Genomic DNA, 26,376 nt, shown 5'->3' on the forward strand with positions numbered 1-26,376 from the left:
CTTTTCATCATAGGAAATAAGAAAGCTGATTATGCCACAGGATGTGAGGTTTCTCAAGACAAGGTTTTGATAATAACCAACAGACGCCATTTCTCAGTTTGCTTTGAGCACCGAATCAGGAAGGTAAGTACTTCTTAATATACATCTTTTAACTGTTAACAGTTGTTGTTTTTATAAACATAAAAGTGTGACGCAATCTGATGCAAGAATGCTCTCCCTCGTGTGTCAGATGCAGTGATGGTGGGCGGCAGTGAGTGGCATGAGCTGATAGAGGATGAGAGGAGACGGGTTACGGAGCATCTACAGATGGGGACTGAAATGATGGTGTATCAGCAGAGGGCTGAAAGACTCACTGTCCAGGTCATTATGGAGAGCATGCAGGTGGCATTGATACGCTCTGACGACAAGATAGCCAGATTGTGTAAGTTGCTTCCTTGAAAGTAGACTTAAATCAAATACTTTAATGCTTTTTAAAATAGCAGTTATATTATTTTACACTAATGTCTAAGAAAGTGGTCCTACTTTTGCACTAATTCGGGCCTTAATTTTCAGAAGATTTGCTTAGGCAAGCACTTGTATTATTCAAAGGAATACTGATGATATACTGGAGTTGATCAATTCTGTATAGAAAATCTGTGTTTATTTATTTGCAGTGGACATTTTTGAGTTCAAGGAGGTTCGCCAGTGGGAGACATTTAAAGATTTCCAGAGATTTAATGAGAGCAGGGGCAGCAAATTTCGACGAATTTTTGGCCAATCTGAAAAAGAGCTCCAGCAGGACAGCAGAACCTGTTTCACCATCTTCTATGGATCTGAGTTTATTTTAAAATCCTTAAGTCTAAAAGGTATGTGACAGGTTCCTCACACATTTTAAGTTCACAATCAGGCAACAACACGCTTTTTTAGCAGCATATACAACTGCTATAGCTAGCATTCAAAGGTTTGGGGTCTGTAAGATTCTTTATTTACAGGTGCATCTCAATAAATTAGATTGTTGTGGAAAAGTTCATTAATTTCATTAATTCAACTCAAATTGTGAAACTTGTGTTTTAAATAAATTCAATGCACACAGACTGAAGCAGTTTAAGTCTTTGGTTATTTTCATTGTGATGATTTTGGCTCACATCTAACAAAAACCCACCAATTCTCTATCTCAACAAATTAGAATACTTCATAAGTCCAATAAAAAAAACATTTTTCGTGAATTGTAGGCCTTCTGGAAAGTATGTTCATTTACTGTACATATACTAAATACTTGGTAGGGACTCCTTTTGCTTTAATTACTGCCTCAATTCAGCGTGGCATGGAGGGGATCAGTTTGTGGCACTGCTGAGGTGGTCTGGAAGCCCAGGTTTCTTTGACCGCAGCCTTCAGCTCATCTGCACTGTTTGGTCTCTTGTTTCTCATTTTCCTCTTGACAATACCCCATAGATTCTCAATGGGGTTCAGGTCTGGTGAGTTTGCTGGCCAGTCAAGCACACCAACACCATGGTCATTCAACCAACTTTTAGTGCTTTTGGCAGTGTGGGCAGGTGCCAAATCCTGCTGGAAAATGAAATCAGCATCTTCAGAAAGCTGGTCAGCAAAAGAAACCATGAAGTGCTCCAAAACTTCTTTGTAAACGGGTTCAGTGACTTTGTTTTTTGTTTTAAACACAATGGACCAACACCAGCAGATGACATTGAACCCAAAATCATCACAGACTGTGGAAACTTAACACTGGACTTCAAGCAACTTGGGCTATGAGTTTCTCCACCCTTCCTCCAGACTCTAGGACCTTGGTTTCCAAATGAAATACAAAACTTGCTCTCATCTGAAAAGAGGACTTTGGACCAATGGGCAACAGTCCAGTTCTTATTTTCCTTAGCCCAGGTAAGACACCTCTGTCATCTGTGGTTCAGCAAATTCCTTGACACGTCTGTGTGTGGTGGCTCTTGATGCCTTGACCCCAGCCTCAGTGCATTCCTTGTGAAGTTCACTCAAATTCTTGAATCAATTTTGCTTGACAATCCTCATAAGGCTGCGGTTCTCTCGGTTGGTTGTGTTTCTTTTTCTTCCACACTTTTTCCTTCCATTCAACTTTCTGTTAACATGCTTTGATACAGCACTCTGTGAACAGCCAGCTTCTTTGGCAATGCATGTTTGTGGCTTGCCCTCCTTGTGAAGGGTGTCAATGTTTGTCTACTGGACAACTGTCTGATCAGCAGCCTTCCCCATGATTGTGTAGCCTTTTCCACAACATTCTATTTTATTAAGATACACCTGAATTTATTTCAAAATAAATTTGTCAAGCATGGATGCATTAAATGGTGAGCATTAGAGACCTCTTTAAAAAAAAACATTAAACAATCTTGAAGCCCAAACTTTTGAGCCATAATAACAGTGCTGTCAAATCTAGTTTGTGCTAGTTTATGCTAGTTGGTATTACAACATATGCATATTTTCCAGCAGCAAAACTTAACTAATTAAGCTGGTCTTTTTGGTTGACCAAATAAGCCTTTCTGGTTAAGCTATAGCTATAAAGGGACAGCAGTACAGTATCATCACCAACATCTAAAATATAACGTATGCTGGTAAACAGCAATGCTAGCAATAGTACTTACCAGAATGGTCCCAATGGAGCACCCTGAGGTTTCAAGTCTCAGTTTGGTGGACAATCATGATCATCTCACCACTTAATTTTGTCAATCTGTGCTTATTCTGTAAAAGCCTTTGCTGTTCTACAGCTGATTCAGTGGAGGATGCAGAGAAATGGCTGACAGGACTGGAGTTACTCAGGCAAAAAACACTGGTGGCTCACACACCAGAGATTATAGAGTGGTAAACACACACACACACACACACACACAGACATATGGATTATGGATATGGAAACTTGTGTATCCATAAACCATAATACAATTCAACAAACATTTCATTCTCTGTTTTGCCCTCTACTGTAGTTGGCTGATGAAGCAGATGTACTCGGTCGATCAATCAAAGAAAACAGGTTCTCCTTTATCTCTTTGACCTTTTTTTCAACCAGTCTCACTTTTGGTTCTATCTCACCTCGTTATTTTCAAAGAAAAACAGGTTCTCCTTTATCTCTTTGACCTTTTTTTCAACCAGTCTCACTTTTGGTTCTATCTCACCTCGTTATTTTTTCTCTCTCAGCATCACCCTGAAAGAGCTCAAGTCTCTTTTGCCACAGATGAACTTCACTGTACCAGGTGGACGTTTTCTGGAGGACAGATTTGTGGTACAAATAATAGTGAAACTGAATTCTCCATTTACATTTATGCATTTACAGATGCTTTTATCTGAAGCGAGTTGGGATTTGGATTTTACACTTTCTAATATTTAAGTTAGCTTTTTTTAAACACATTTAACACAAGTTTATGTCCAGGAGGTGGAAGCAAAAGATTATTCCCTGGATATTCAGCAGTTTCACAAATTCTACAATTTTTTAATGTTTGAAAACCAGAAGATGGTGAGTGTACAGTTTATTTATTTTTAATTTTTTGTGTTTTCATTGCATTTCATTGTTATTTGAGTATCAGTTCCATTATTTATTAATGTTATTTGTAGTATTGAATGGAACATTTACATATTTACAATTTATAAATAAAAATATTTACAATTATTCATTAATTTCTTTTTATTATTTGTTATTAGTTGCTAGAAGAGTTTGAAAAAGGGCCTCCAGCTTTCATAAGGTAAAAAAAAAAATTAAAGAAGCCAAATCATGAGAATTTTAATTGTTTAAAAAAATATATATGTGTAATATGCAAACTTTATTTGTTTTATATGTATTTCTCTGCAGTAATACTGATAGTCCTGAATTTACTGTAGTTCTCCTCGATGATTTCCAAAACTTTCTTTTATATCGACAGAAGGTAAGACCAATCTATTGTTTTATCGTATCTTTTCTCCATCTAGCCTACTGTTTTTAAATGCATTCGAATGAAGAATCTGATGCTCACCAAAGCAAATAATATTCTGAAACTGATTACAATTTAAAATTACTGTTTTCTATTTTTATATATGTTCAAAGGTAATTTATTCCTTTTTATGGCAAAGCAGCCATTATTCCAATCTTCAGTGTGACATGATCCTTCAGAAATCATTCTAATATACTGATTTGCTATTCAAGAAACATTTATTTTTGACTATGAATGTTGAAAAGAAATATTCAATTTGAAAATGAACTGTATATTTGTTTTCTGACTGTAGGAGGCCCTGGGCCAAAGATTTAAGTCAGGTTCAGGAGTTGATGACCATTTTCATCGAAGACACCATGAGGAAGACCAGCTATCCAATGCTTACTATCGGAGAGGTACAAATTATAGAGATCTCTTTAGTTTGTGAAATGAATCTATAAAACTGAAAATCTGTACAAAATGATTCTGTCTTTCTAGTTCCTCAGTTTTCTCTTCTCCAAAGAGAACTCGATTTGGGATGAGAAGTTCTCCGAGATTTGCCCTCTGGACATGAACAATCCTCTGTCCCACTACTGGATCAACTCTTCTCACAACACGTCAGTGCTGCAGTTCTTCATGCTCGTAACACACATGCAGCAGCTCCTCCTCTTCCATTATGAACTTCCTGCTTCATGTGTTTTGCTTTTTTTCACAGATATTTGACTGGAGATCAACTGCGCAGTGAGTCCTCAACGGAAGCTTATGTGCGCAGCCTGAGGCTGGGCTGCCGCTGTGTTGAGTGTCAGTGAACAACGTACCAGTTTTGCTTGGAAAACTTTTAAATTGTATGGATATAATTCATATTGGCCCTATGTTATTATGTATTCGGTTTTGTGTAATTCAGTGGACTGCTGGAATGGTCCAGATGAACCTGTCATATACCATGGACGGACCATGACCTCCAAGATCAAGTTTAAGGATGTGGTGAAGGCCATCAATGATCATGCTTTTGCAACGTCTGAGTTAGTCATCAACAACACACACACATTGAATTATCATTATGCAAGCTAAATGCAACATTCAACAATGATTCAACTTATTTTTAATCTCTGTTGGCAGGTATCCTGTGGTGCTGTCCATAGAAGAGCACTGTGACATCAAGCAACAGAAAATAATGGCTCAGATTTTACGTGATGTTTTCCAAGACAAGCTCCTGACCGAGCCGCTGGAACCAGAAGCAGATGATCTGCCCTCACCAAACCAGCTGAAAGGCAAGATCATCATCAAGGTGGGGAAAAAAGTCCAATTTGTCATCTCATGTGGTTGAACTAAATAGAGCAGGAAAAACTGCAGAGATCCTTCAGTTGCTTGAGTCTCTAATGTAACATGACTCATGAAGATTTCAGTGTAATTGTGTAGCAGACTAAGAATATATATTTTGTTGTATCATCGTTAAAGTGCATGATTTCCTGTTTATTCTCTCCAACAGCACCAGAAAATAAATGAGAGTAATGACACCAATAAGGTATCCACAAAACACGCCTTATCTCACTCACATAACAAACAAACTCTGTTTATGTCTAATATGGAAAATTTATTATTTAGACTTTGTTTAGACTACATGCAATTCAGATTTTTTTTTTAACCCGATATATATGAACATGGTGACAACACAGTATTTTTGTGTTAACACTGAAGCACATTGCATTTGTATGTGAGTGTGAACATAAAATGACGTATCTCTTCAAATTTACTGAAAATGTACTCACTCTCTGGCCATCAAAGATGTAGATCATTTTTTTCCTCATCAGAACAGATTTGTAGAAATTAACGTTAACATCACTTGCTCACCAATGGATCCTCTGCAGTGAATGGGTGCCGTCGATATGAGAGTTCAAAAAGCTGAAAAAAAAAAACAATAATCCACAAGTAATTGTTAAGCAAAAAGCTGTTTGTATGAAACATGCATTTTAACTTTAAACCATTGCATCTGGGGTCCATAACCCACATAAAATGCTAAATCCAGAGAAAAAGTCCATATCCATGACCTCTTGTCCTTTCACATTAAAATCCATTGACATATTTGTTTAGAAACATTTTGGACTGTTTTTTTTTTTTTATTCGTAAACAGTGCTAGATCTGTGCATATTTCTCTCCTGATTCAGACAAGATGACTTTTTCACTTGAGAAAGCAGGATAGAGGTATTTTAGCCAGAAGGAATGGTTTGCAGTGGAAAAGGTCTTAATGATGAATTTGTTTATATAAATCATATGGATTCATTGTGGATTATTGTGATGTTTTTTATCAGTTGTTTGGATTCTGAAGGCACCCATTCACTACAGAGGATCAATCAATAAGCAAAAGTTCTCTAAATCTATTGCAACATCTTGACAGGTCTGAGGATGAGTAAATTTTCAGTACATTTTTGAGTGACTCATTCTTTTAACATCTGAGTTTGTATGCATTCGTTTTTTTGATGTATCATATGTTAATTTTCTATTTGCTCTTAACAGCTGGAGGAAGAAAAAGGAAACACAACTGTGAAAATAAAATTAGACAGCTTCAAGAAAATTGGAAACACTTACAGGGAGAAGGTGCACTTTTTACACATTTTTCTGTGATATATTTGTATTCTCCATGAAACTAATTTTCTCCATTAGAAAATTTAAAATCTGTTTGCCAACGGTATCACGATCTGATTGAAGTTTTAGGAGGCAGCTTTAGGTTATTTCATAATTTCTCATATTTTAAAGCAGATAAGAAAAGCTAAAGAAAACCGTGTAGTGGAGAAGGAAGGAGAGCTTTGCATCTGGGATCCAATAGATAAGGTGTTTTACATTTATTTAGTCAGTCATTCATAGTCATAATAATAATGCCTTCATAGATGATAATAATATATCTTTTTCAATCTAGAGGTTTTACAGGCATGATTGTGTGATCTCAGATAATAAGCTATACTATTCCGAAGAGAAGTTGGAGGAAGACAGTCCTGAGGTAAGTGACTCATTGTCTTTATTAAAAAGTCAGTTCAGGTCATGGGAAGACAAACCACTTTCAGAAGTTTTTTATGCACTTTCTTTCTGAAACGTTCAGGACGGCTCACAGCTGCACCTGTCAGAGCCCTGGTTTCATGGACAGTTGGCCGAAGGCAGAATAGCCGCTGAAAAACTCTTGTGTGATTTCTGCAAAGGGAGGGATGGAAAAGATGGAACCTTCCTGGTGCGAGAGAGTGAGAGGTTCATCAGAAACTACAATATTTCCCTCTGGTACTTAATCTGCCAGCCTTTCACTATTCTCTTTTTTTCCAAATTATTTCACAAAAAAGGTTTTAAGCTTGTGCCTGAATTAATTTTCATTAATTACATTGCATTGGACCAGTGTTTAGCACCAGGCTTATATTCACAAAGACAAATATAAAAAAAAAAAAGGTTGATAATAATACACATATTAATATGTGCTCTCTGTAGGACGAGCGGGAGAATTCAGCACTACAGAATTTTCTGTTCCTCAGAAAATGGTCAATGGTTCTTCTACTTGACAATCAAGCAACGTTTTCCTAGTATGTGTGCCCTGATCAAGTATTACACACAAAATCCGATCAATTATGATCGATTAAATCTGCACCTCAACGGTTTTCTGCCTCGGCTCAATTTTGTGCCTTTCCACCAAATGGGGTAAGAAGAAAAGATGAATTTCAAATTGAAGCACTTACTCATATACATACGTACACATTCCAATGCCGGATCATATTTCAGTCACTGAAACTAAAGATATCTGGACACAAACTTGTGTTGTCTATTCAGGTGGTTTTACAGTAACCTGAGTCAAGCCGAAGCAGAAGACTATCTTCTGAGGATCCCTCGAGATGGAGCCTTCCTCATCAGACAAAGAGAAGAGCCTGACAGCTTTACCCTTTCCATCAGGTTCCTCAATATTTTCCTTTTCACTTCTTTACTGTATTCCTCGAAGACACGTACTTTCCTCTCAGTACGTATTTTTATTTGTTTATGTGTTACTCAGAGTTGAAGGGGATGTCGAACATTATCTGATTTACCAACACAACAGCAAGTATGTGTTGGCAGACGCCTATGAGTTCGGTAGCCTTGAGGACCTGGTTAGCTGTTTCCGTGACAAGCTTTTCTACGGCAAGACAAAACTACGCTACCCCGTAACACCACAGTTAGTGGAGCGCTTCTGTATGGTGAGAGAAGAGAGAACAGATAAGAGAAGCAAATTAGCCACAGAAACTAAAAGAGATACAAAAATTGTGGCCATCTGCAAACTGTAGTTTTGTATCATATTGTCTTTTTGCAGGTGGATATATCCACATGTGACAGCGAACAGTACAGTGAGGTAAGTATGATGGGGCAAATATTAGTTTTACACATACAATGCCCCTAAAAGTATTGGGAGTGTAAGTTTATAATATTCTACTACAATGTTCTACAAAAACACTTAAAATATATGAGTTTCATTGTATTAGATTACAAAGTGGCATCATTTCTCAGCCATTTTTTTCTATTTGTAAAAAAGTTATAATTTTAATAGATGCATGGTCTATATCTAATATTTAAAATATTAAATGTTAATATTAATATAAAACTAATATGAAATATTAAACAAATTTCAAATTAAAGTAATTGTGTTTACTGTATGTGTAATATATATATATATATATATATATATATATATATATATATATATATATATATATATATATATATTTACACATACAATCATACAGTAAAATATTTTTTTTTTATATTAAGGACTTCTGACTTCATGCATGAACTAATTCATACAAATTTTATTAATTTATTAATAATTCATTTAAATAATTGAATTAAAGTCATTGCATATATTTAATAAAAACCATTATGTACCGAATATGAATTCATGTAATTGTATTAAATATATACTTATGTATACAAAAAAAAAAGTAGATATGTATGTATAAACTGATTTGAGCTCAAGTTTTCTTTCAGGTTGCTAAAGACAATCCTTTAGGCGACCAGTGTAAAGGTGTGGTGGACATCTCAAAGTGTACTGTTGGTAAGATTGTTTTGCCGCTTGTGTGAATATGTTTTAAGCTATGCTGTAACATGCATATAATCACAATCTCACAGCAACTGCAAGAAAGATTGTTCTCATTATTTTCAATGATCAATGCTTTATGAAAAAAGCTCTTCTCGGTTTACAAATGATAAAACTTTAATACTCTTTTCTTTGTTGATCTGAATGGGTTCTCCTCAGCATGCAAAGCCAAGCATGCCAGGCCCCTTGTGGTGACCCTTTTGAATAGGGAGAATCTGAAGCTAATTGAGTTCACATGTGAGATCGTGGAGCAGGTGGACGAATGGTACCAAGTGCTTCTGAGCATCATCCAAAATGAGCAGAGCTTGGGGAAAGCGGTTTGTTTTCTGCTTGTCTTTCTTGCCTCTACTGTAAACTCACATTCAATATCTGTTATTGTGCTTGATTATCAATAGTGTATCTTTCTCTTTATATTTCTCCATGTTTCATTACCAGTAGTTCTTGTGAATATCTATGCACTGACAATCTCCCTTACTTCTCGAAATAGAGAAGAGCAGAAATGGAGTCAAAAACCAACATAGCTGTTGAGATGTCAGACATGGTGGTATACTGCCAGTCTATCAAGAAAAAAACTTTTGGTATGTAACTTACCAAAAATTACCCAAATGAAAACAAAAAAGTGTGGAACTAACTTAAAATGAAAAGCAGCTGTACTTTATCATACACATCAGCATTAAGCAAAACAAATTCAAGGCCATGTTCAACACATTCCCGAAATGTTTTGAGGTGAGCGAACCAGACATTTCATTTCATTTATTATTCCATTCTGCACTTTTATGACCTCTCAGAAAATTACAACTACAAAGAGGTGCGTTCCGTTCCGGATAACATGGTTCCAAAAGAGGAGAATGAAACCGCTGTGGAGAAGTCGGACAGCATTCTGGAGTACAACCGCAAAGCGCTGACCCGTGTGTATCCCTGCAGTGGGCGAGTTGATTCCTCTAACTTTGACCCTTGTCCTTCATGGAAACTAGGATGCCAAATGGTGGCTCTCAACTTCCAAACTCCTGGTAAGCGAGAGAGAAGTGTTACATGCCTTTATTTGAAATAGAAATCATTTGTAACATTATGAATGTTTTTAATGTCACTTTTGGTGAATATGTGTATTTGCTGAATAATTGTATAATGAATAATAATTACATAATAAAATTAAAAATCTTACTGAGCCTTGTTGCGGTGGTAAAACCTCAGCACTCAAGGGGACGATAGAAGGCTATTTTAAAATGTTCTGTTTGGAAGGAATTTAGTTTCCATATCAGGCCTGAATAAGCAAATGCATCATTTACTCGTTTCAAGGAATAGTACACTAAAAAATACAAATTAGTAAAAAAATTCATCCAAGATCAAGAAGAGATTGAGACTGTTTTTTTTTTCTCAATAGCCTGAAAGTTAGCATGTTTTTTTTATTTTTGGTCAACTATTCCTTTAATGACCAGATACTGCAGCTATCCAATCAGAAAAAATAGAGATATCTTCAAATCCTTGTTCCATTAACCCACATCTGCTATTTTTGTTCATTATTTACGTGAGTTAGCTATAAACATCTCAACTTTGACTAACTTTCTCAGCAAGCCTCTCTTAAAACTATTGCTTCACCATGATTGTACTTGATCTTAGAAGAAGAGTTTACTCTAACGCCTGCAGTAGCGTCCCAGAACTGCTCTCAAATAAACGTGTCTATTAAATCTTAACCTCAATGTCATCTCTCTTCAGATAAATTCATGCAGCTAAACAGTGCTCTCTTCAGTCTGAATGGAGGCAAGGGTTACGTGCTTAAACCAGAGTGGATGCGAGATCCAACCAAGAAGAAGCCTGCTAAAAAAAACATCAGAATCAGAGTAAATAACTTCTTTTTGCTTGAAACTGCAGTTCTAGAAGTTCTCGAGTTCTAGAATATCAAAGTAATAGGAATTCAATGTAAATTAAAGTAAAAAGTAATTGTTTGCTCACCTTGATGTTAATCCAACCTATTGACTTGATTTTTAGACTAAATATTAAGTTGTCATTTGGATTTTCCTTTGGGTTTTACATGTTTTGAATGACATGGCAAATGATCATTTTTGGGAGAACTACTCACATTGGTGTGCTGCAGTTTTGTCAAAACTATTAGTAATTTTCTCGGGTTTCCTCCAGGTGATGGCAGCCAGGCATCTGCCCAGTCCAGACCACATCGTCAGTCCTTTTGTGCAAGTTGAGCTGTGGCCGTACACAGGAGGTCAAGCAGACGACAACAGTTTCAAGACTACTCTTTTCAGTAAGGATACGGGAAGAGAGATAGGGAGAGAGGAATTCGAATTTAGATTCCAGCAGTGATGTTGGTTTTTTTGCAGAGGACAACGGACTGAATCCAGTGTGGCTGGGCCAAACGAATCCAACCAGATACTTTAAAGTAGATGAGCCAGATCTGGCCTTCCTTCGCTTTGTGGTTTTTGAGGAGGACACATTCTCTGACGCTAAGTTTCTTGCACAGGCCACTTTTCCTGTTAGAGGTATTCGTCAAGGTAAATCCATCCAACAGATCTGAGCCCTAAAATGTATATTATGACTTGTAAATATTTAATTCTTATTTTAGTGAACTTTCTTCACTTAAATAAGGGTGGTGAGGGGGGGGGGGGGGGCTATCTTAGGCTACATTTACACGACAATGATGTAGTCAAAAATGGAAATGTTTTTCCCTTGAGTTTTTTTTTAAAGTTTCACGTGTACACAAATTCGCATCTATGGTTTTTATACAATTCAGTGAAAAACGGCCAAAAATGCTGTATTACGTATGCCAGGCCAGTAGTTGGAGCTGTCACCTTGTTCGTAAAGAATACCTGTAGGGAAGTGACGATTATATGTTGTATATGATGCAAATCCACACTTTACTGAAGAAGCGTTGGCAAACACTTGAGCAGCAAAAACAGTTTTCTACAAAGTCCCTCCTTCCAACAAGCGCAGACTGCTCTGATTGGCCAATTGACCCAGTGCATTGTGATTGGCTAAACACCACAAGCACTCATTGGAAATGTAACGCGCCTTTCCGTAATCGCGACTCGCAAGCTTCATCTTTCAAAATAAATTTGCTTTGGCCTAGATACACACAGCATCTCCCTGACATGACTGCTTCAACACTAACCACAGTTACTGAAACCTTGCCTTCTTTCTTTGCTTGAACATTTGGGTGGCATTACGCAAATATTTCCACATAGTGACGTAGACATGTGGGGGCATGTTTGAACGAGCCATTTTAGGGGAGAGTGGCAGAGTCTTAACTTTTATAAAGAATATCTCTTTGGATTTGAGACTTTAGTCTTTGCAACTTTACAGATCTTCTTCATGTACTAAGAGCTTGTAACACTCCAAAAAGAAAGGGAAAAATTGAAATTGCATCATATGACCCCTTAAGGTTAGTGAGGCTTTTATTATTTACATTTTGATTTTTATGATTTAACTTCGCTTTTCAAAACCCCAAAGCCCCTGTAGTTCCCTAACAAACCCCAGAACCGGAGATTAGTTTTTAATTGCTTTCATAATATTGTTTCAAAGAAAATCGGTTCCTCTGTATTAAAATTTAAAGGGCCTCTGAGCTGTTGCATTTCTCTTCTGGTCATTAGGGTATCGGTCCGTCCCGCTGAAGAATGGGTTTGGTGAAAACCTGGAGCTTTCATCTCTTCTGGTGCATGTGCATCAGGCGGAGGTGAGGAAGGTGAGTTTTTTTTTTTTTTTTTATTAATATACATTAACCTTGAGACCGTTGATTTTTACCGTTGAGACAGTATTTCCTCATTCCTCAAATCTTTGTTTACAGGTGTAAATTAAACAGCCATAACCAAAAGGAACTAGCAGACGTTTCAATGTGAATATGGTGAAAAGCATGTGGTTTGGTCTTGTTGTTTGGAAGATAAATTTTACATTCTGGATCAATGTGGAAAAGAAATTGTAAGGACTGCAGGGCAGTTGCCGCGAGACTGAAAGAGATCTAAATAAACTTTGTATATTTGTATTACATATAAATGTGTATATTTGTTCACATGCTGATGTTTTGGGTTCATAATAAGAGAATTTCCTTTTCTCTCTACTGTATCATTGTTATCAAAATAATATAAACAGTGTATTTCCAAATATGAAAAACCATTTTTTGAAGCAAATGACTAAACTGTGGAAAGCACGGGTAAAACACGTCAATAAAAAAGCTTTGAAAGCTTTCTATTTGAAACATATTCACAGACAGTTTATTCTGATTGAAACTGGTTCACATATTAGGCTTGTTTTCCTGTTCTCATTACAACAGCCACAGAGCAGCAGCAGCAGCAGCAGCAACTCAGCTGTAGATAGAAGCAGAAAAACACAGAAGAAATAAGGGCAGCAGTTGTATCTGCAAAAAACTCCAGGAGTCATGGGAAACGTAGTTCATTCTATATGTACACGACTGTGACCCCACCCACATCATATTAAGACTCAGTCTCAATACAACATTGAAAAAAAAGCGCTTTTCAACAAAAATAAAAAAGCTGAAAAAAATGAGGCATAATATGATGAGACACTGGAAACTCAAATAGCACAGCGAGTTCCACAGGATGTTACAAATTGATCAGGAAACAGTAAACTTAAGTATAAACTGGATTTCAACTTCAACAAATTAACCATCGTTTCTAAGAGCTGGCTTTTTTAATCATTTCTGAACAAAATGAAGGCTGGGGGAAACCCAGCCCCCTCGTATCCTTCCTTCCACAGAGAAAAATGGTCTGCTTTTAGGACTGAAGACCATTACAATGTATCAGTCACCTGACCATGGCTTGAGTTTCACCAGTGAGTACAGAATGGCACAGTTTCTAGTCCGCTCACGAACGCACCTTCAGAACACACTCCCAATATATTCCATCCGTTCACATCGGACACGCACACTAACTCTGTCCATCTTTCACTTTTAAAAAACATGTACTGATCCATATGGTAAGTGGTTGAAGGGGCCTAGTGATTTTACCCTTTATTTTGAATCTATATGAAATTGCAAACATGCAAAAAAAGAAACAAAACAGGCAACAAAAATGGATTAAACTTATCATACAGTCAAAAACACAATGACAGTGCACTTGGTCTGGAGGCAGGAAAGGGAACAAAAATAGGTGACTGTATGCACACATCTAAAAAAAAATAAAGGCAACAAAGAGTCTCCCAAAAACTTGAGAGAAAGAGAAATGGGAAATTATATACACTCATATATACATTATACAGTATGTAACTATGCAAGATGGCAGAACTCGAGTTGGTGCCATTATGGCACCTAGTTCTGAACGCCCCCCACCTCTGGACGGCATCTATATCTGTGTGAAATCAAACACACACACAACATCTGGAACTACTGAAAACTGCTACTGTCAAGACCGGCCACATGGACGGGACAGCAACTCTGTCTGGATTTAGTTCAAAGTGGGAGTAGAGGCAGACACGCTTTGTAAACAAAGAAAACTCAATTTAAGTTAAGACGGCAAATTGATCGTTTTATTTTAGACCGTCTTTTTTCCCCCCAACAAGATGCCCTACTGGTCAAGATATTTACTGTAACTAATTACAGTGGTCATGAACTATATGTCTGGAGAGACGCTGATCACAAAAGCCGGAAAAGATGAAATATAAAAAAGTTAAACTGAATAAAAAGCCTTAATAAACAGCACAAATCTTGGCTGGATTTGATATAAATATGCGGAACATTGTCAACCGTTGTGGCAGGAAAATTATGGTGGACTCCTATCGACCACTAGAGGCGAAGTTTACAGAGAATAATAAAGCCTGTTAATCGGTTTAAAAGTTCATCATGTATCTATGTACAACTTAGCTGATGTTGCTAGGTGATGCAATCTTTACAGAAAAAGTCTTAGGCACCATCTTGGTTCAGTATGCTTGACAAAAGTACTTAAGACCAGAAAGGGGGGCTCATAAATACACAGTAGTCCCAGACTACTTTCTGGACGATGTTCTCTTAAATACGGTGTGAAATAAAAATTATACTGTACAATGTGGCTAAAAAAAAAAGAATAGAGAAGAGGAAGGGAAAGAAAATGAACTTTTTTTTGTTGTTGAGGAAAGCCCCTGAAAAGTCCGCATTAAAAGGGAGATATGTTGATTTTCTTTACAAACACACACTTATATGAAAGCAGTGTATGGAAAAATATGCTTATTCAAGTTGATAAAAAAAAAAGATTTTCAGAGCGATAGAGATGAACGTGAATATTGTTAACAGACACATTTTACACCAGAAATCCCCGTGAGGATGCAAAACTGATGGACTCTGAACCGAGAGGACCAAGCACACATGTAACATAAAACGAAAACGAAAAAAAAATAACGATGTGGAAATTGGCTTTCCACAAAGGAAGTGATATCAAAACTGTACTGGAATGTGGCTCTGAATATTCAGGCCTTGAGCAGACGCTGGTAGCACAGGGGAAAATTATCCAGGTGGTCTGATGTCTTCAGGGGGACAAAAAGGGACGCCAGTTATGGATTAAGACGAGGGACACGGTTCCTCTGGGGGGGGGGGTCTGAGATAAAGGTCAGAACGAGACAGAGGAAAAAGTCCCCTGGTGATGTCTTTAGAAAGGTTCCTGTGCTGTTTGATGATGTCACGGGACATACTCTTGCATTTTGATGCCGCTGCGAAGAGCATCCTCGGATGAGACACTAGATGATTCTTGAGTGTTTATGATATTATCAGAAGGTCCTTGTCATTTGAATGATGTTCCTATAAACATAGTCCTTGCTTCTTGATTATGTTGTGTTCGGATGATGTGTCATCGTGTTCACCATGCCTCTGTGTAGCGAACGTCCACTTCCTTTAAATTGGGTAGTTTGGCCTGTGGATAGGACCAGAGAAGGACACATTTAGATAATGAAATGTTTAATGTAACAAGTTCCTGGTTTAACATCCTTTTTTGTTCCTGGAACAACATTCCTATCAGACCTATGATTCGTATTGTTTCATGGCTACGATTGATTGACTGAACCAGGAACATGTCCTAACTTGTGTAAATAACATAAAAAATGATAAGATGATACATTTTAAAGGTGAAGAGTGTAATTTCTGCACCATTAGAGTCACCAAACTGCATTGGAAAAGCAGAGACTGTATATACTGGTTTCCTGACAACTCTCTCATCTGCTATTGGCTAGTCAAACAAGATAACAACGCCCCTAAACTCAAGCCATTGGTCAAGTCACTCTGGATGTTTTGTGTTGTTTGTAATGTTTACATTCGTTTGTATGCCCCACTGAATAGCAGTATTTACATTTATGAACAACTTGTAAAACAACAACAATGTTGTGAAATACAAATACAATTTTTTAATTGTTTTCTATTTTCATATATTTCAGAAAGTAATTTAATTTTTTTTTTTTTTGTAATATCTCAGTACTCATTTATTTGTATTGTAAATGTTAAAAACAGCCATGCTGGTTAATATTGTTGTGGAAGCTGTAATAATCTTTTTCAGGATTATTTGATTAATATAAAAGTTAAAAAGAACAGCATTTAATTAATTCGATTTTTTGGTACCAATTTTAAAATTAAACAAAGAAATCTTACTGACCCCAAACTTGAGAAATAGTGTACATTTAGAAGGCTTTTGCATATTAAATTGAGATATGAGATTTAACCCTTTTTTTCCATTCATTATTTTTTAATGAGGGTCTCCTCTTACCTTCAGGTCTTCATATGTGTCCGCCGTGAGTTTAGTACTGTTCATATTCAGGCTGCACAGGCTTTTCATTGCTGCAAGGTAAAATTGCAATATTAATTACAATTATCCTACATGTTATTTAAAATAAACCATAAATGTGTCTGGACAAACACTGGAAATAAACCACTTTTTTGTTAAATGGAAAGTTAAAAACACTTAACTTTTAAAATGAAAAATTGTGCCATAATTCTATAGCCAAACAACGAGTAGATGGTTGTTTATATGGCTAATATCCAAAAAGAGCACCATTACAGGTCTGACATCACTAATGGCAAAAAACACTAGATCTTGCATGCTGCGACCGATTGTGATGTGGTAAATTTAATAACACGTTCACGAATGACATTTGAGATCTAGAGTGGAGAGAAAGATTATTTCTGCACAATGTCTATGGCTTCAAAAGACTTGGAAATAGCGCATGAGTCATATTTTATGATTTTTTTAAAAGCTTGACAGTATAAATCACCATCCACTTTTTTCACGGTATATGAAAAACAGAAGCTCTGACATTGTGTTCTCCATTTGAGCTCCACATAAGAAAGATTTTTCATTTTTGAATCAACTATCCTTTTACGAAACCTCAAGCTTCACAAATGAATTATTACTAGCTACGTTATAGGCTAGAAAACAAATCGAATCATGTTAAATTCAGAAACAGCTGTTTTTTCATTTTAACGGTTCAGAATGAATGCAGCTGGGTATATGATTTATATAAATGTGTTCTTACAGCTGAGGGAGAGCAGGCCTGCATCAGTGACTGGAGTCTCACACAAGTTCAAAACCTGCAGACAGGCCAGATGCTCCGATAGCAAACGGAGCCCAGCATCTCCAAACTAAAACACAGCGAAAACATAAATCAAGTCAATAAAACAGGTTTTTATTAAAGAAATTAAAACTTTCTATTCAGCAAGGATGCATTCAGTTGGTCAAAAGTGTACCAGCATATAGCATATGTATATCAGCACATAGTGGAGATTCTCTGTGACTATGGGACTGAGAATAGGTCGAGCAGAGGAAAACAGACCTGGGTGGACCACAGGTTGAGCTGTTTGAGGGATGGCAGCTTGATGAGCTGTTCAGCACAGGCACTGGTGACGTTGGTGAACGCCAAGCTGAGGTTCTCCAGATTGCCGAAGGAACCAGAGCTCAGCAGACGAGCCAAGTCGGCATCCTAGAGTAAAAGAAATGTGAGGAAAAGCCTTGAGGAAGGATTTTGGTAGCGTTTTACTAGGAAAACAACAGCATGGATGCAGGCAAATACATAGTAATTTATGCAAACACACTCACCGTCGATTTAGATGGCAGAGTGAGTCGAGTAGGGCCTCCTTTTCTTTGCTAAACAGAGAGAAAGGATATTACTTGTTCTGCAGTTATTGGTTTAAACAACAGGGGGCACTTGAGAGTCGGCACCGTATACGTAGGAAGCCTGTAAATGGGTCACTTCTGTCTTTTTGTGTTAATGGGAGCACTGCGTTAAACTAAAAGTCAGAGCTCAGCCTATGACGGTATGCAGCGATAACTGCATACTGACCGTATTATCAAAGCCTGCGTGTGGCAGTGAAAACGCCTCTGTGTTGATTTGTGAAATTGGTTTGTGCACTCACCAGTTCTTTAAGCTCTCTCTGTCTGTCGCACAGCTGCTCGTACATGCGCAGGCCGACCTGGGTGCTCTCCAGGGTGGAGATGATCTGTAGCTGAGTGTCCTTGTTCTCTATGATGTTGTACTCCAGCATCAAACACAGGATCTGCACGGCAGACACACAGGCATCACTGCTATATTCTGGTTTCTTGAACTCTCCACAGATAATGTAGTGAGCTGCCTTGCTGTCTATTAAAGCAGCATCCATTAAGACATGGAAAGTGAATTGAAACTGCCCAAAACAAATTGGCAAAAAAAAAAAAAAAAACTAAAAATGCTATATGCAACCATACTCATAGTTGATTCCAATAGAATTTGATATTAGCATGTTGCTAAGCTAACAAGTGGATACTATAAAGAACACAAAACCCAGTGCATACGAATATCGGATTGAATACAATCCTAAATTTAAATCAACAAAGGATACATGGATACATTGTAGTCTAGAACATTTTTTAACTTAGATTTGAAAATCAACTTAAAGTGATCAAGCTTTTATTTAGTTTTTTACGTGACCGTTAGAGGCGAGTTTAACTGAAAATGATTATAATCACCTTGATTAACTTCAAATTCAAGGACCTTTCAAGGACTTTCCAGGTCCAAGGACTTAATGTGGGGACACATTTCAAGTGAGAGTGAGGTTACATTGTGTTATCTTTTAAGATACATTGTTACAGTTTCTATGTGTCAAACACAACTATGCAAAAAAACATTTTTTAATTGATTTTTGGCCATATGACAGAGATCTGATATTCTATTTGTTGTATTTCTGTTGTGCATAAACCTGAAGAATATTCGATACATCCTACACTGTATTCTAAAATGATCTGATATTAACTTTTGCATGGATTTTATTGAAAAGAGTCTAGGCTCATGTAACCAGAAGTTTTTAGATTATTTGAATATGCTTTTAAGTTTTTCTTGCCTCATGGGTTTATATTATCTTAACAAGCAAAGCAACTCAACATAAATTTTCAGCTGTGTCTGTGAAACACAGTTGGTACCATCCTAGTAGTTTTGTGCATGCATGTAGGGTGACCCTATTTTATTTTTCCAAAAAGAGGACAGTGGGAGTTGGCAGGGGTCTGGGGTGTGATTGGTTGGTGGTTAAAGTACTGCAATGACCATATCCCAAATATCACAACTGAAAATGTCATTTCCATACCTAAAATACATATTTTACAGTCACTGTTATGTATACTGATTATAAACACAGCTAAAAAGCTTCCTACCAGTGGCCCTCCTTCACAAAACTTAACATCTATCAAAGTTTTATCATATGCAGAATACAAAATGTTTCAATACAAGCATTTTAGTCAAATGTTATTAAGCAATATTTCAAACCTTTAACCCACGGGGAAAATCAACCCATTAACAGTTTAAAAGTAGCCATAAAAAAATAAAATAAAAATAAAAAACAACAAACAAAAAATATGCGGACCTGGCAATCCTGCATTCAACACGAGCTGCAGGAGTCCGATTTGACTGTTCACGGGTTGAGGAGAGAGAGAGAGAGAGATTGAAATACTCTGCGTATTGATAGCGGATTCCTGATGCGTGAAAAATTACAAAAAAGCCGATTTCCAACATTTTGGTCGATTCCGAAATCTCGGCCAGACGCATTTTTTTTTAGGTCCAAAAAGAAGACATGTCCAGGAAAAAGAGGAAATATGGTCACTCTAACGTGATGGCAACATACAACACTAAGTACCTCATGCGAGAAACTAATGAAAAATGAATAAATCTTCTATGCATAGGCCACGAATTGTTGGCGAAATAACACATCAGCAGACTAGAGGGAAAATATGGAATTTTTTTCTCCAGAAGACTTCCTGCACAAAATAAATTCAAGCACTTCAAATTTTTTTCAGATTCACAAACTTTCAAGGATTTCAAAGACCAGTGTGAACCCCTTATAATACAACAACAGATAGCGGTGGAAAAAACTAAACAATAACAATTTCTACAGATGATTTTAAAGAAAACAGAAGCAAATTCACCAAACAACATTAAATAGGACCACACCCTAATACCTAATAGGTTGATTTCAAAATATAGGATAACATTTTAATTAAATTGTAATAATTACAATACATTCTAGGGTTGCCAGATCCACAAAGAATACAGACAGTCAGTCTATTGGTCTATCCACTTTGCAGTTTATTCTAGTCTAGAACTGCCAACTTATTGAAAGTGATCACCCACCAGTTTTTCGGTTTTGTGTGTCATTTAGGGGCAAAAGCAACACTTTCTGTGGATGGTTTTAGAGAAAATGGATAGAAATTGGCAGAAAATGTGCTTAGAATTTCTGTCTGTACAAAAATACAGAGGATTTAAAACAGAATATGCAATTATTCTTGTGGATATTTCAGTTTTCTTAGTCTAGTCGTTAGATTTTCCTCAAAAGCATTCATTAGTACCTTGTAAACACAACTTGGTTTCACTGGAAGTTGAATAATGCTTGCCAATCAGATAAAAACTGCTAATTTTCAGTCTGCTCTTAGCATTATGTGTGCATTATTCATCATACGGTCAGTGAACAGACTATGGCCGTTCTGTAGACATGCCCTCAAAGGCTGAGACTAGCAAAACTAAGACTTTTGGAAAAGGTTAAACCATCCATGATAGCTAAAAATGTTACAAAATGAAAAGCAACAGTCAGTCATATGTACCTCCACCATGGTCTGGTTCCCCCGCAGGGCCAAGAGCATGCAGGGTCCCAGTTTATTTTCAGCCAGCGACAGGAGAAATTTCTTCGTCTTGTAGCAGGAGCCCATGAGGATGTGGACCTATGAGAACAAACAACATCAGACCATAAAAGTAGATATAGTGGCAGGACAAATGACTAAACTAAATGAGACATCTCGTAGTTCATACAAATACTTTCATACCATGCTAGCAAACAGTTCTCCGTCATCGTCGCAAGCTACGCCTCCTGGACTGTAGAGCTGGAACCACCCGTCTTTTCCAGAGCGCACGCTGAGCAAACAGGAGTGGACCTGTGAGAGACACGCACATGCACATACATTTACAAAGGCTGAAGCTCAATAAAGCACTGTTTACTAAGTCTACAGTGGCAATATTAAGCAAGCACTCGATTGATACTGTAAGCCAAGCAACACCCTTTCTGCACACTTCCCTGTCTCACCTCTTGTCTGGGATCTTCAGCAAACCTCTGAATTACATACTTCAGCTCTCTGTTAGAAAAACGAAACAACAGTGACCTGTTAGATTACATGAAATATAAAAAATTCACCACCCCATTTGGTCATCATTTACTCTTTCATGTTGTTCCAACTACAGTATAATAAAAATGGGATAAAATGACTCCTGGCTTTACTTTATATCTTAAGTTATATGATAGCATTGTGTGATACCATTGGCTGAAATTTAATTCACTATTGACTGGTTATCTTAACCGAGACGGTATCGATTTCATTTGGGAATTAATAATTCAGACCATTTTTATGCACTGGATGAACTAATTCACTAAAAAGATTCATTTTATGCAGACGAAACATGATTCATTTCATGAATTAATGCCAAGGAGAGCTAGGGTGAATGTCAAAATTTTCAGTGAATAATCACAAAGTATGTTCTTCCAAAGCTATAGTATGTCTTCAAAACAGTTCTGCAAAACATGTCTGTAAAACATAAGCACCCTCAAGTTATTTCATACAAGTTTGAAAAAAACATAAGGGTGAGAAAATGATGACCGAATTTGAATTTTGTACAAACTGTCACAAAGAGTTTCACAATGACTCACAACACTTTCAAAATTTTACAACAACTCTTCATTCTGTCATCATTTATTCAACCTTATGTCGTTCCAAACCTGGAAGACTTACTTTCTTTTGTGGAACATTAAAAAATGATATTCTGAAAAATATTTTAAACAATTTTTTTTCTGTACAATGGATGTCAATGAGCTCCTGTGTTTGGTTTTTCAAAACATTGTATGTTCCACAAAAGAAAGTCAGTCATACAGATTTGGAATGATATGTAGGTCATGAAATTTTTTTTTTTATCTTGTTTAACTATACCTTTAACCTTCAACACCAGCAAATTAAATTGTTAGTAACTGATTTTTTAAAAGTTTACCGTATTTTTCGGACTATAAGTCACACCTGAGTATAAGTCGCATCAGTCCAAAATATGTCATGATGAGGAAAAAAAAAACACATAAGTCACATTGTACTATAAGTCTCATTCATTTAGAACCAAGAGAAAACATTACCGTCTACAGTCGCGAGAGGGCGCTCTATGTTTTCAGTGTAGACTACAGGAGAACTGAGCAGCATAGAGCGCCCTCTGGTGGCTGTAGACGGTAATGTTTTCTCTTGGTTCATTTCTCTTGGTTCATGTCAAATTAATTTTGATAAATAAGTCGCACCTGACTATAAGTCGCAGGACCAGCCAAACTATGAAAAAAAGTGTGACTTATAGTCTGTAAAATACGGTATTTAAAATGTCTCTTTAAATGGTTCAGTATACATTAGGGGCAAAACCGATGTCACTTACTTTGTGAATTTGGCATGTGCAAGGGCCCTAGAGAGGAGAAAGCAAACAGAAAAACACCGACTTGACTCAGGCATGCAAAAAAAGACAGTGTTGTCATTCCACATAATTACACAAGTTGCTTTCTAAGTCTCTATGTAGGCGTGCTTGCCTTGACACGCATGATGATACAATTTCAAGTCATCTAAAGTCTGGGAGGACTTCATCAAATGTTTTGCATGTGTGTCATGGGTGCTCTTGCTGTTGTTAATTTTTTTTTCTAATGAAGAGTGGAAGCTTGGCGTAGCGTACAAAGGCAGGTGAGCCCTCCACCTGTGGCAACCGCAGGGCTATGCAGAAGGCCTGTAATGATGTGCTCTGTCCTGCAGGGACAATTAAAGGAGCCACAGAGGACCCAAGATGCCTCACCCAATACCCACAATCCCGCTGCAAAGCCCTGCTGGGGCTTGCCCACGTCAGTTTTCTACCCTGTACGCAGTCCCTCGAGACCAGCCCACCACACATACTCGGAGGGCCCCTGGTATCGTTATATAGGCTGCACATCCAAAACATAAATTCATATTTCACATACCCTACCACTCAAAAGTTTAGGATAGGTGTGATTTTTTTTTTTTTTATTAAAAGTCTCTTATGCTTACCAAGGACACATTTATTTGATAAGAAAAACAGTAAAAACTACAATATTTAAATAACTACACTTTAAAATAACTAATAATATTAATTTTCTATTATATAATTTATTCCTGTAAGTGCAAAGCTGTATTTTTAGCAGCCATTACTCCAGTCTTCATTGTCACATGATCCACTAAACAAAATATTCATTCTAATATGCTGATCTGGTGCTCAAGAGGCATTTCTTTTTATTATCAATGTTGAAAACTTGTTGTCTGGAAATCGGGATACTTTTTCCTGACTATTTAATGAACAGGAAGTTCAAAATATCAGCGTTTATTCAACATAGAAATCTTTTGTAACTATATATTGAGTATAGATAGCGCTCTGTGACATCTAGTGACTATCTACCAATGATGCTTTCCACTTTTGTTCATTTTAACATCTTTGATTAAACTCAAAACAGTTATCTGTTCTGAATCATCTGGCCAAAACGGTCTCATTAGAACCAGCTGAATAATTTAAATCACATGTGCAACTGCAATTAACACACTGTAGATTGAGAACTTAACACACAATGGTAGATTAACTGATTGCTGTATCTGACACTTCACAATGGAGTTAATTGCAGCAACAGAAATCATACTATTACTAATCATAATGGATTCAATAGTTGAAACAGGTGGCAAGTACATTTTTAGAAAGAAAGTAACAGTGAGGAGGATGAGAGTTCCCTTACTCTTTCGGGAAGGGGATTGGTTGAAGCAGGCTGGCCAGTGCTGGTCTCCAGTCATCGTAGTCTGATCTGTGGAGGGAAAAGGCCAGAGGAGAAATTAGAGATTCAGAGGCAGGGAGAGCGAGAACTGGAGAAAATAAGAACCTTATGTAAGATTGGCCAGTGAAAGCTGAAACCTCAGAAACTCTGCTGTGATCAGCAACCGGATGGTTCACAATAGGATCAGGTGAAGGGGGTAAAACCTAAAAACAGATTCGGTTCAATGAATCTGTTATAAATATGCAAACTAGTTTAAGGTCGCTTCTCTGTGCGATTATGGCTGAATAGCTTTTTTTTCCCCCAAACTGATATTTTATACACAATGTGGGAGAATAACTAGAATACATTTTTCAGCAGCTCAAATTAGCATTTTTCATTAAAAAAAAAATATTCCACAATGCAGCGGTGTTCCACGACAAAATGCTGTATTGCACAGCCTTACAATGTACAAACAAACTCACCCTCCTACAACCCACTTTCATTCTCAAAGAGCGCTGTATTGTTCAATCCACTTAACGAAACAGGTGGTTCCGATCAGTTTTTTATCAATCAGTTTGTACATGTAACGCATCACTTAATAGGGATGTAATGATTCACTCAACTCACGATTCACAATTTACAAAATGAAATTTAAGACAAAATATAAATTAAATGTGTCCTTTTATTTTTGTTTGACAGATTGGTGCACATTTCTTTGTGAAACTGAAATATAACACTACAATAATAATAATAATAATATAGCACTTGCATATTGCACAAGCCTCTGCTAAATGAAAAATTTGTAATATAATTTTAATAACAAAACTAAATAGAAATTTTAAAACAAGCCCTTAATCAAATAAATAAGTAAAACTAATCAAATGAATCTCTTCATATAAACAAAATAAGGCTTTGTTCTGTGCTTTTTCCATTTAAAATCAGAGGCAACCACTGCATTTTAATCATGATCCAAACAAAGATGCTGCATACATGCAACATGGGCAGTTTTTAATCTAAATTAGACTCTATAATTTTGAAATCTGAAGCAAAAACAGAATGGTTTGACTCCAGTTTAGTAAAACTATACATAAAAATATCTGCATGAAACAGCAGATGAGCTGAATGAAGCGCAGATTTACTCTCTGCCAGCAGGTGGCGCTTAAAGGGTTTCCTTGGTTTCCACTGTAAACAAAGCAGCACTGCACTTATGAACTTTAATATGCATTATACAGAGGCAAGATGGAAAGAACAAATAACAAGTAAACTGATAATAACAAACACTGACGTGATGGAGCCATATTTATCTCCTTAACTGAGAGAAATCCTTTTTTTTTTTTCAGATACGTGTATGTTTGTGTATAATTAATATACATATACATAAATACAAACATACGTGTATCTTAAAAAAAAAAAAAAAGTATTTCAGTAAATTTTTTTCTTTTTAATATGATTTAATTGAATTATCTAAAAGTGAAGCTTCGCGTAGCTACTTGTTTACTTGTTGGTAACTTGTAGTGTAGCTGACTACTTTTTTTTAAAATGTACTTTGGCAAGCTAAACAATTAAAATAAAATTAATTTAGCATTATTTATTTAAGGTCCTTTATTTACCTCCACCATGTGGGCAGGTCTGGCAGCCATTACTGCCAAATGAACTTCTTAAAAAGGGACGGCGGTGTAATTTGTGTGGAAAAGTAATAGAAAGATCCAGTGGTGCAATACTCACAGCATTTTAAGGATGAGGGCGAAACATCCTAGCACTCTGTCAGCGTGAGCAGGCAGCTGAATGGACAGGGCATTGAGCGCGGGGCTGACCAGTAGACAGTCGATCAGGTTGGGCTCGCTGTCGCCTTCTGGGGGGGCCTTGTGCAGTGTGTTAGTGGTGTTGTTGTTGCGCTCCAGCTCTACCAGGATCTCGCTGGAATTGATGATGGAAGGTGGTGGTGAGAGGGGCAGGGCCGGGGGCGGGGACAGGGTGGTAGTCGGGGGTGGCGTGGGCGGCTCGGGCCGCAGCAGGCGCAAAGGCATGGGCGGCTTCCTCTCACTTTGCTGCTGACAACCGTTTCGGATTTCCTTGAGACTGGGAGAGTTGTCCCGACTAAAAGATAAAAGAATGAGATAAGACATATGCCACTTTCCACA

The 26,376-nt window shown here is 37.0% G+C and overlaps 2 protein-coding genes across 2 annotated transcripts in view; one reads left to right on the plus strand and one right to left on the minus strand.

Moving 5' to 3' along the window:
- LOC113061561 (1-phosphatidylinositol 4,5-bisphosphate phosphodiesterase gamma-2) lies at positions 1 to 13,192 on the plus strand. Its single transcript, XM_026230754.1, has 32 exons — positions 1 to 123; positions 230 to 421; positions 654 to 845; positions 2,727 to 2,820; positions 2,943 to 2,987; positions 3,151 to 3,238; positions 3,386 to 3,469; positions 3,655 to 3,695; positions 3,803 to 3,879; positions 4,218 to 4,315; positions 4,398 to 4,516; positions 4,615 to 4,700; positions 4,804 to 4,921; positions 5,019 to 5,187; positions 5,389 to 5,424; positions 6,414 to 6,494; positions 6,657 to 6,728; positions 6,814 to 6,894; positions 6,994 to 7,166; positions 7,368 to 7,574; positions 7,704 to 7,823; positions 7,921 to 8,101; positions 8,215 to 8,253; positions 8,886 to 8,952; positions 9,154 to 9,311; positions 9,482 to 9,572; positions 9,783 to 10,004; positions 10,708 to 10,832; positions 11,128 to 11,248; positions 11,325 to 11,495; positions 12,591 to 12,682; positions 12,785 to 13,192. The coding sequence occupies exons 2-32, from the start codon at positions 238 to 240 to the stop codon at positions 12,788 to 12,790; spliced, it is 3,438 nt and encodes a 1,145-aa protein (XP_026086539.1). The 5' UTR covers positions 1 to 123; positions 230 to 237; the 3' UTR covers positions 12,791 to 13,192.
- Positions 13,193 to 13,488: 296 nt separating this feature from the next.
- cmip (c-Maf inducing protein) overlaps positions 13,489 to 26,376 on the minus strand; it is a 29,252-nt gene continuing 16,364 nt past the window's right edge. Inside the window, exons 10-21 of the mRNA XM_026230753.1 lie at positions 25,961 to 26,332; positions 24,221 to 24,286; positions 22,873 to 22,899; positions 21,500 to 21,548; positions 21,243 to 21,350; positions 21,024 to 21,140; positions 18,317 to 18,457; positions 18,000 to 18,047; positions 17,737 to 17,883; positions 17,440 to 17,545; positions 16,674 to 16,744; positions 13,489 to 15,830 (exon numbers count right to left, since the gene is read on the minus strand). Coding sequence (XP_026086538.1) covers positions 15,777 to 15,830; positions 16,674 to 16,744; positions 17,440 to 17,545; positions 17,737 to 17,883; positions 18,000 to 18,047; positions 18,317 to 18,457; positions 21,024 to 21,140; positions 21,243 to 21,350; positions 21,500 to 21,548; positions 22,873 to 22,899; positions 24,221 to 24,286; positions 25,961 to 26,332 — 1,306 coding nt within the window. The 3' untranslated portion in view covers positions 13,489 to 15,776. The remainder of the gene's footprint in view (positions 15,831 to 16,673; positions 16,745 to 17,439; positions 17,546 to 17,736; positions 17,884 to 17,999; positions 18,048 to 18,316; positions 18,458 to 21,023; positions 21,141 to 21,242; positions 21,351 to 21,499; positions 21,549 to 22,872; positions 22,900 to 24,220; positions 24,287 to 25,960; positions 26,333 to 26,376) is intronic.

The sequence above is a fragment of the Carassius auratus genome, chromosome 43, assembly GCF_003368295.1.
Source record: "Carassius auratus strain Wakin chromosome 43, ASM336829v1, whole genome shotgun sequence".
Classification (NCBI taxonomy): Eukaryota; Metazoa; Chordata; class Actinopteri; order Cypriniformes; family Cyprinidae; genus Carassius; species Carassius auratus.

Bases quoted from the DNA above. Each gene is read 5' to 3' on its own strand.
- LOC113061561 (XM_026230754.1), top strand. From the start codon at position 238: ATGGTGGGCGGCAGTGAGTGGCATGAGCTGATAGAGGATGAGAGGAGA. The intron at 7,575-7,703 runs GTAAGAAGAAAA...TTGTCTATTCAG, and splicing joins GTGCCTTTCCACCAAATGGG to GTGGTTTTACAGTAACCTGA. The intron at 8,254-8,885 runs GTAAGTATGATG...GTTTTCTTTCAG, and splicing joins ACAGCGAACAGTACAGTGAG to GTTGCTAAAGACAATCCTTT.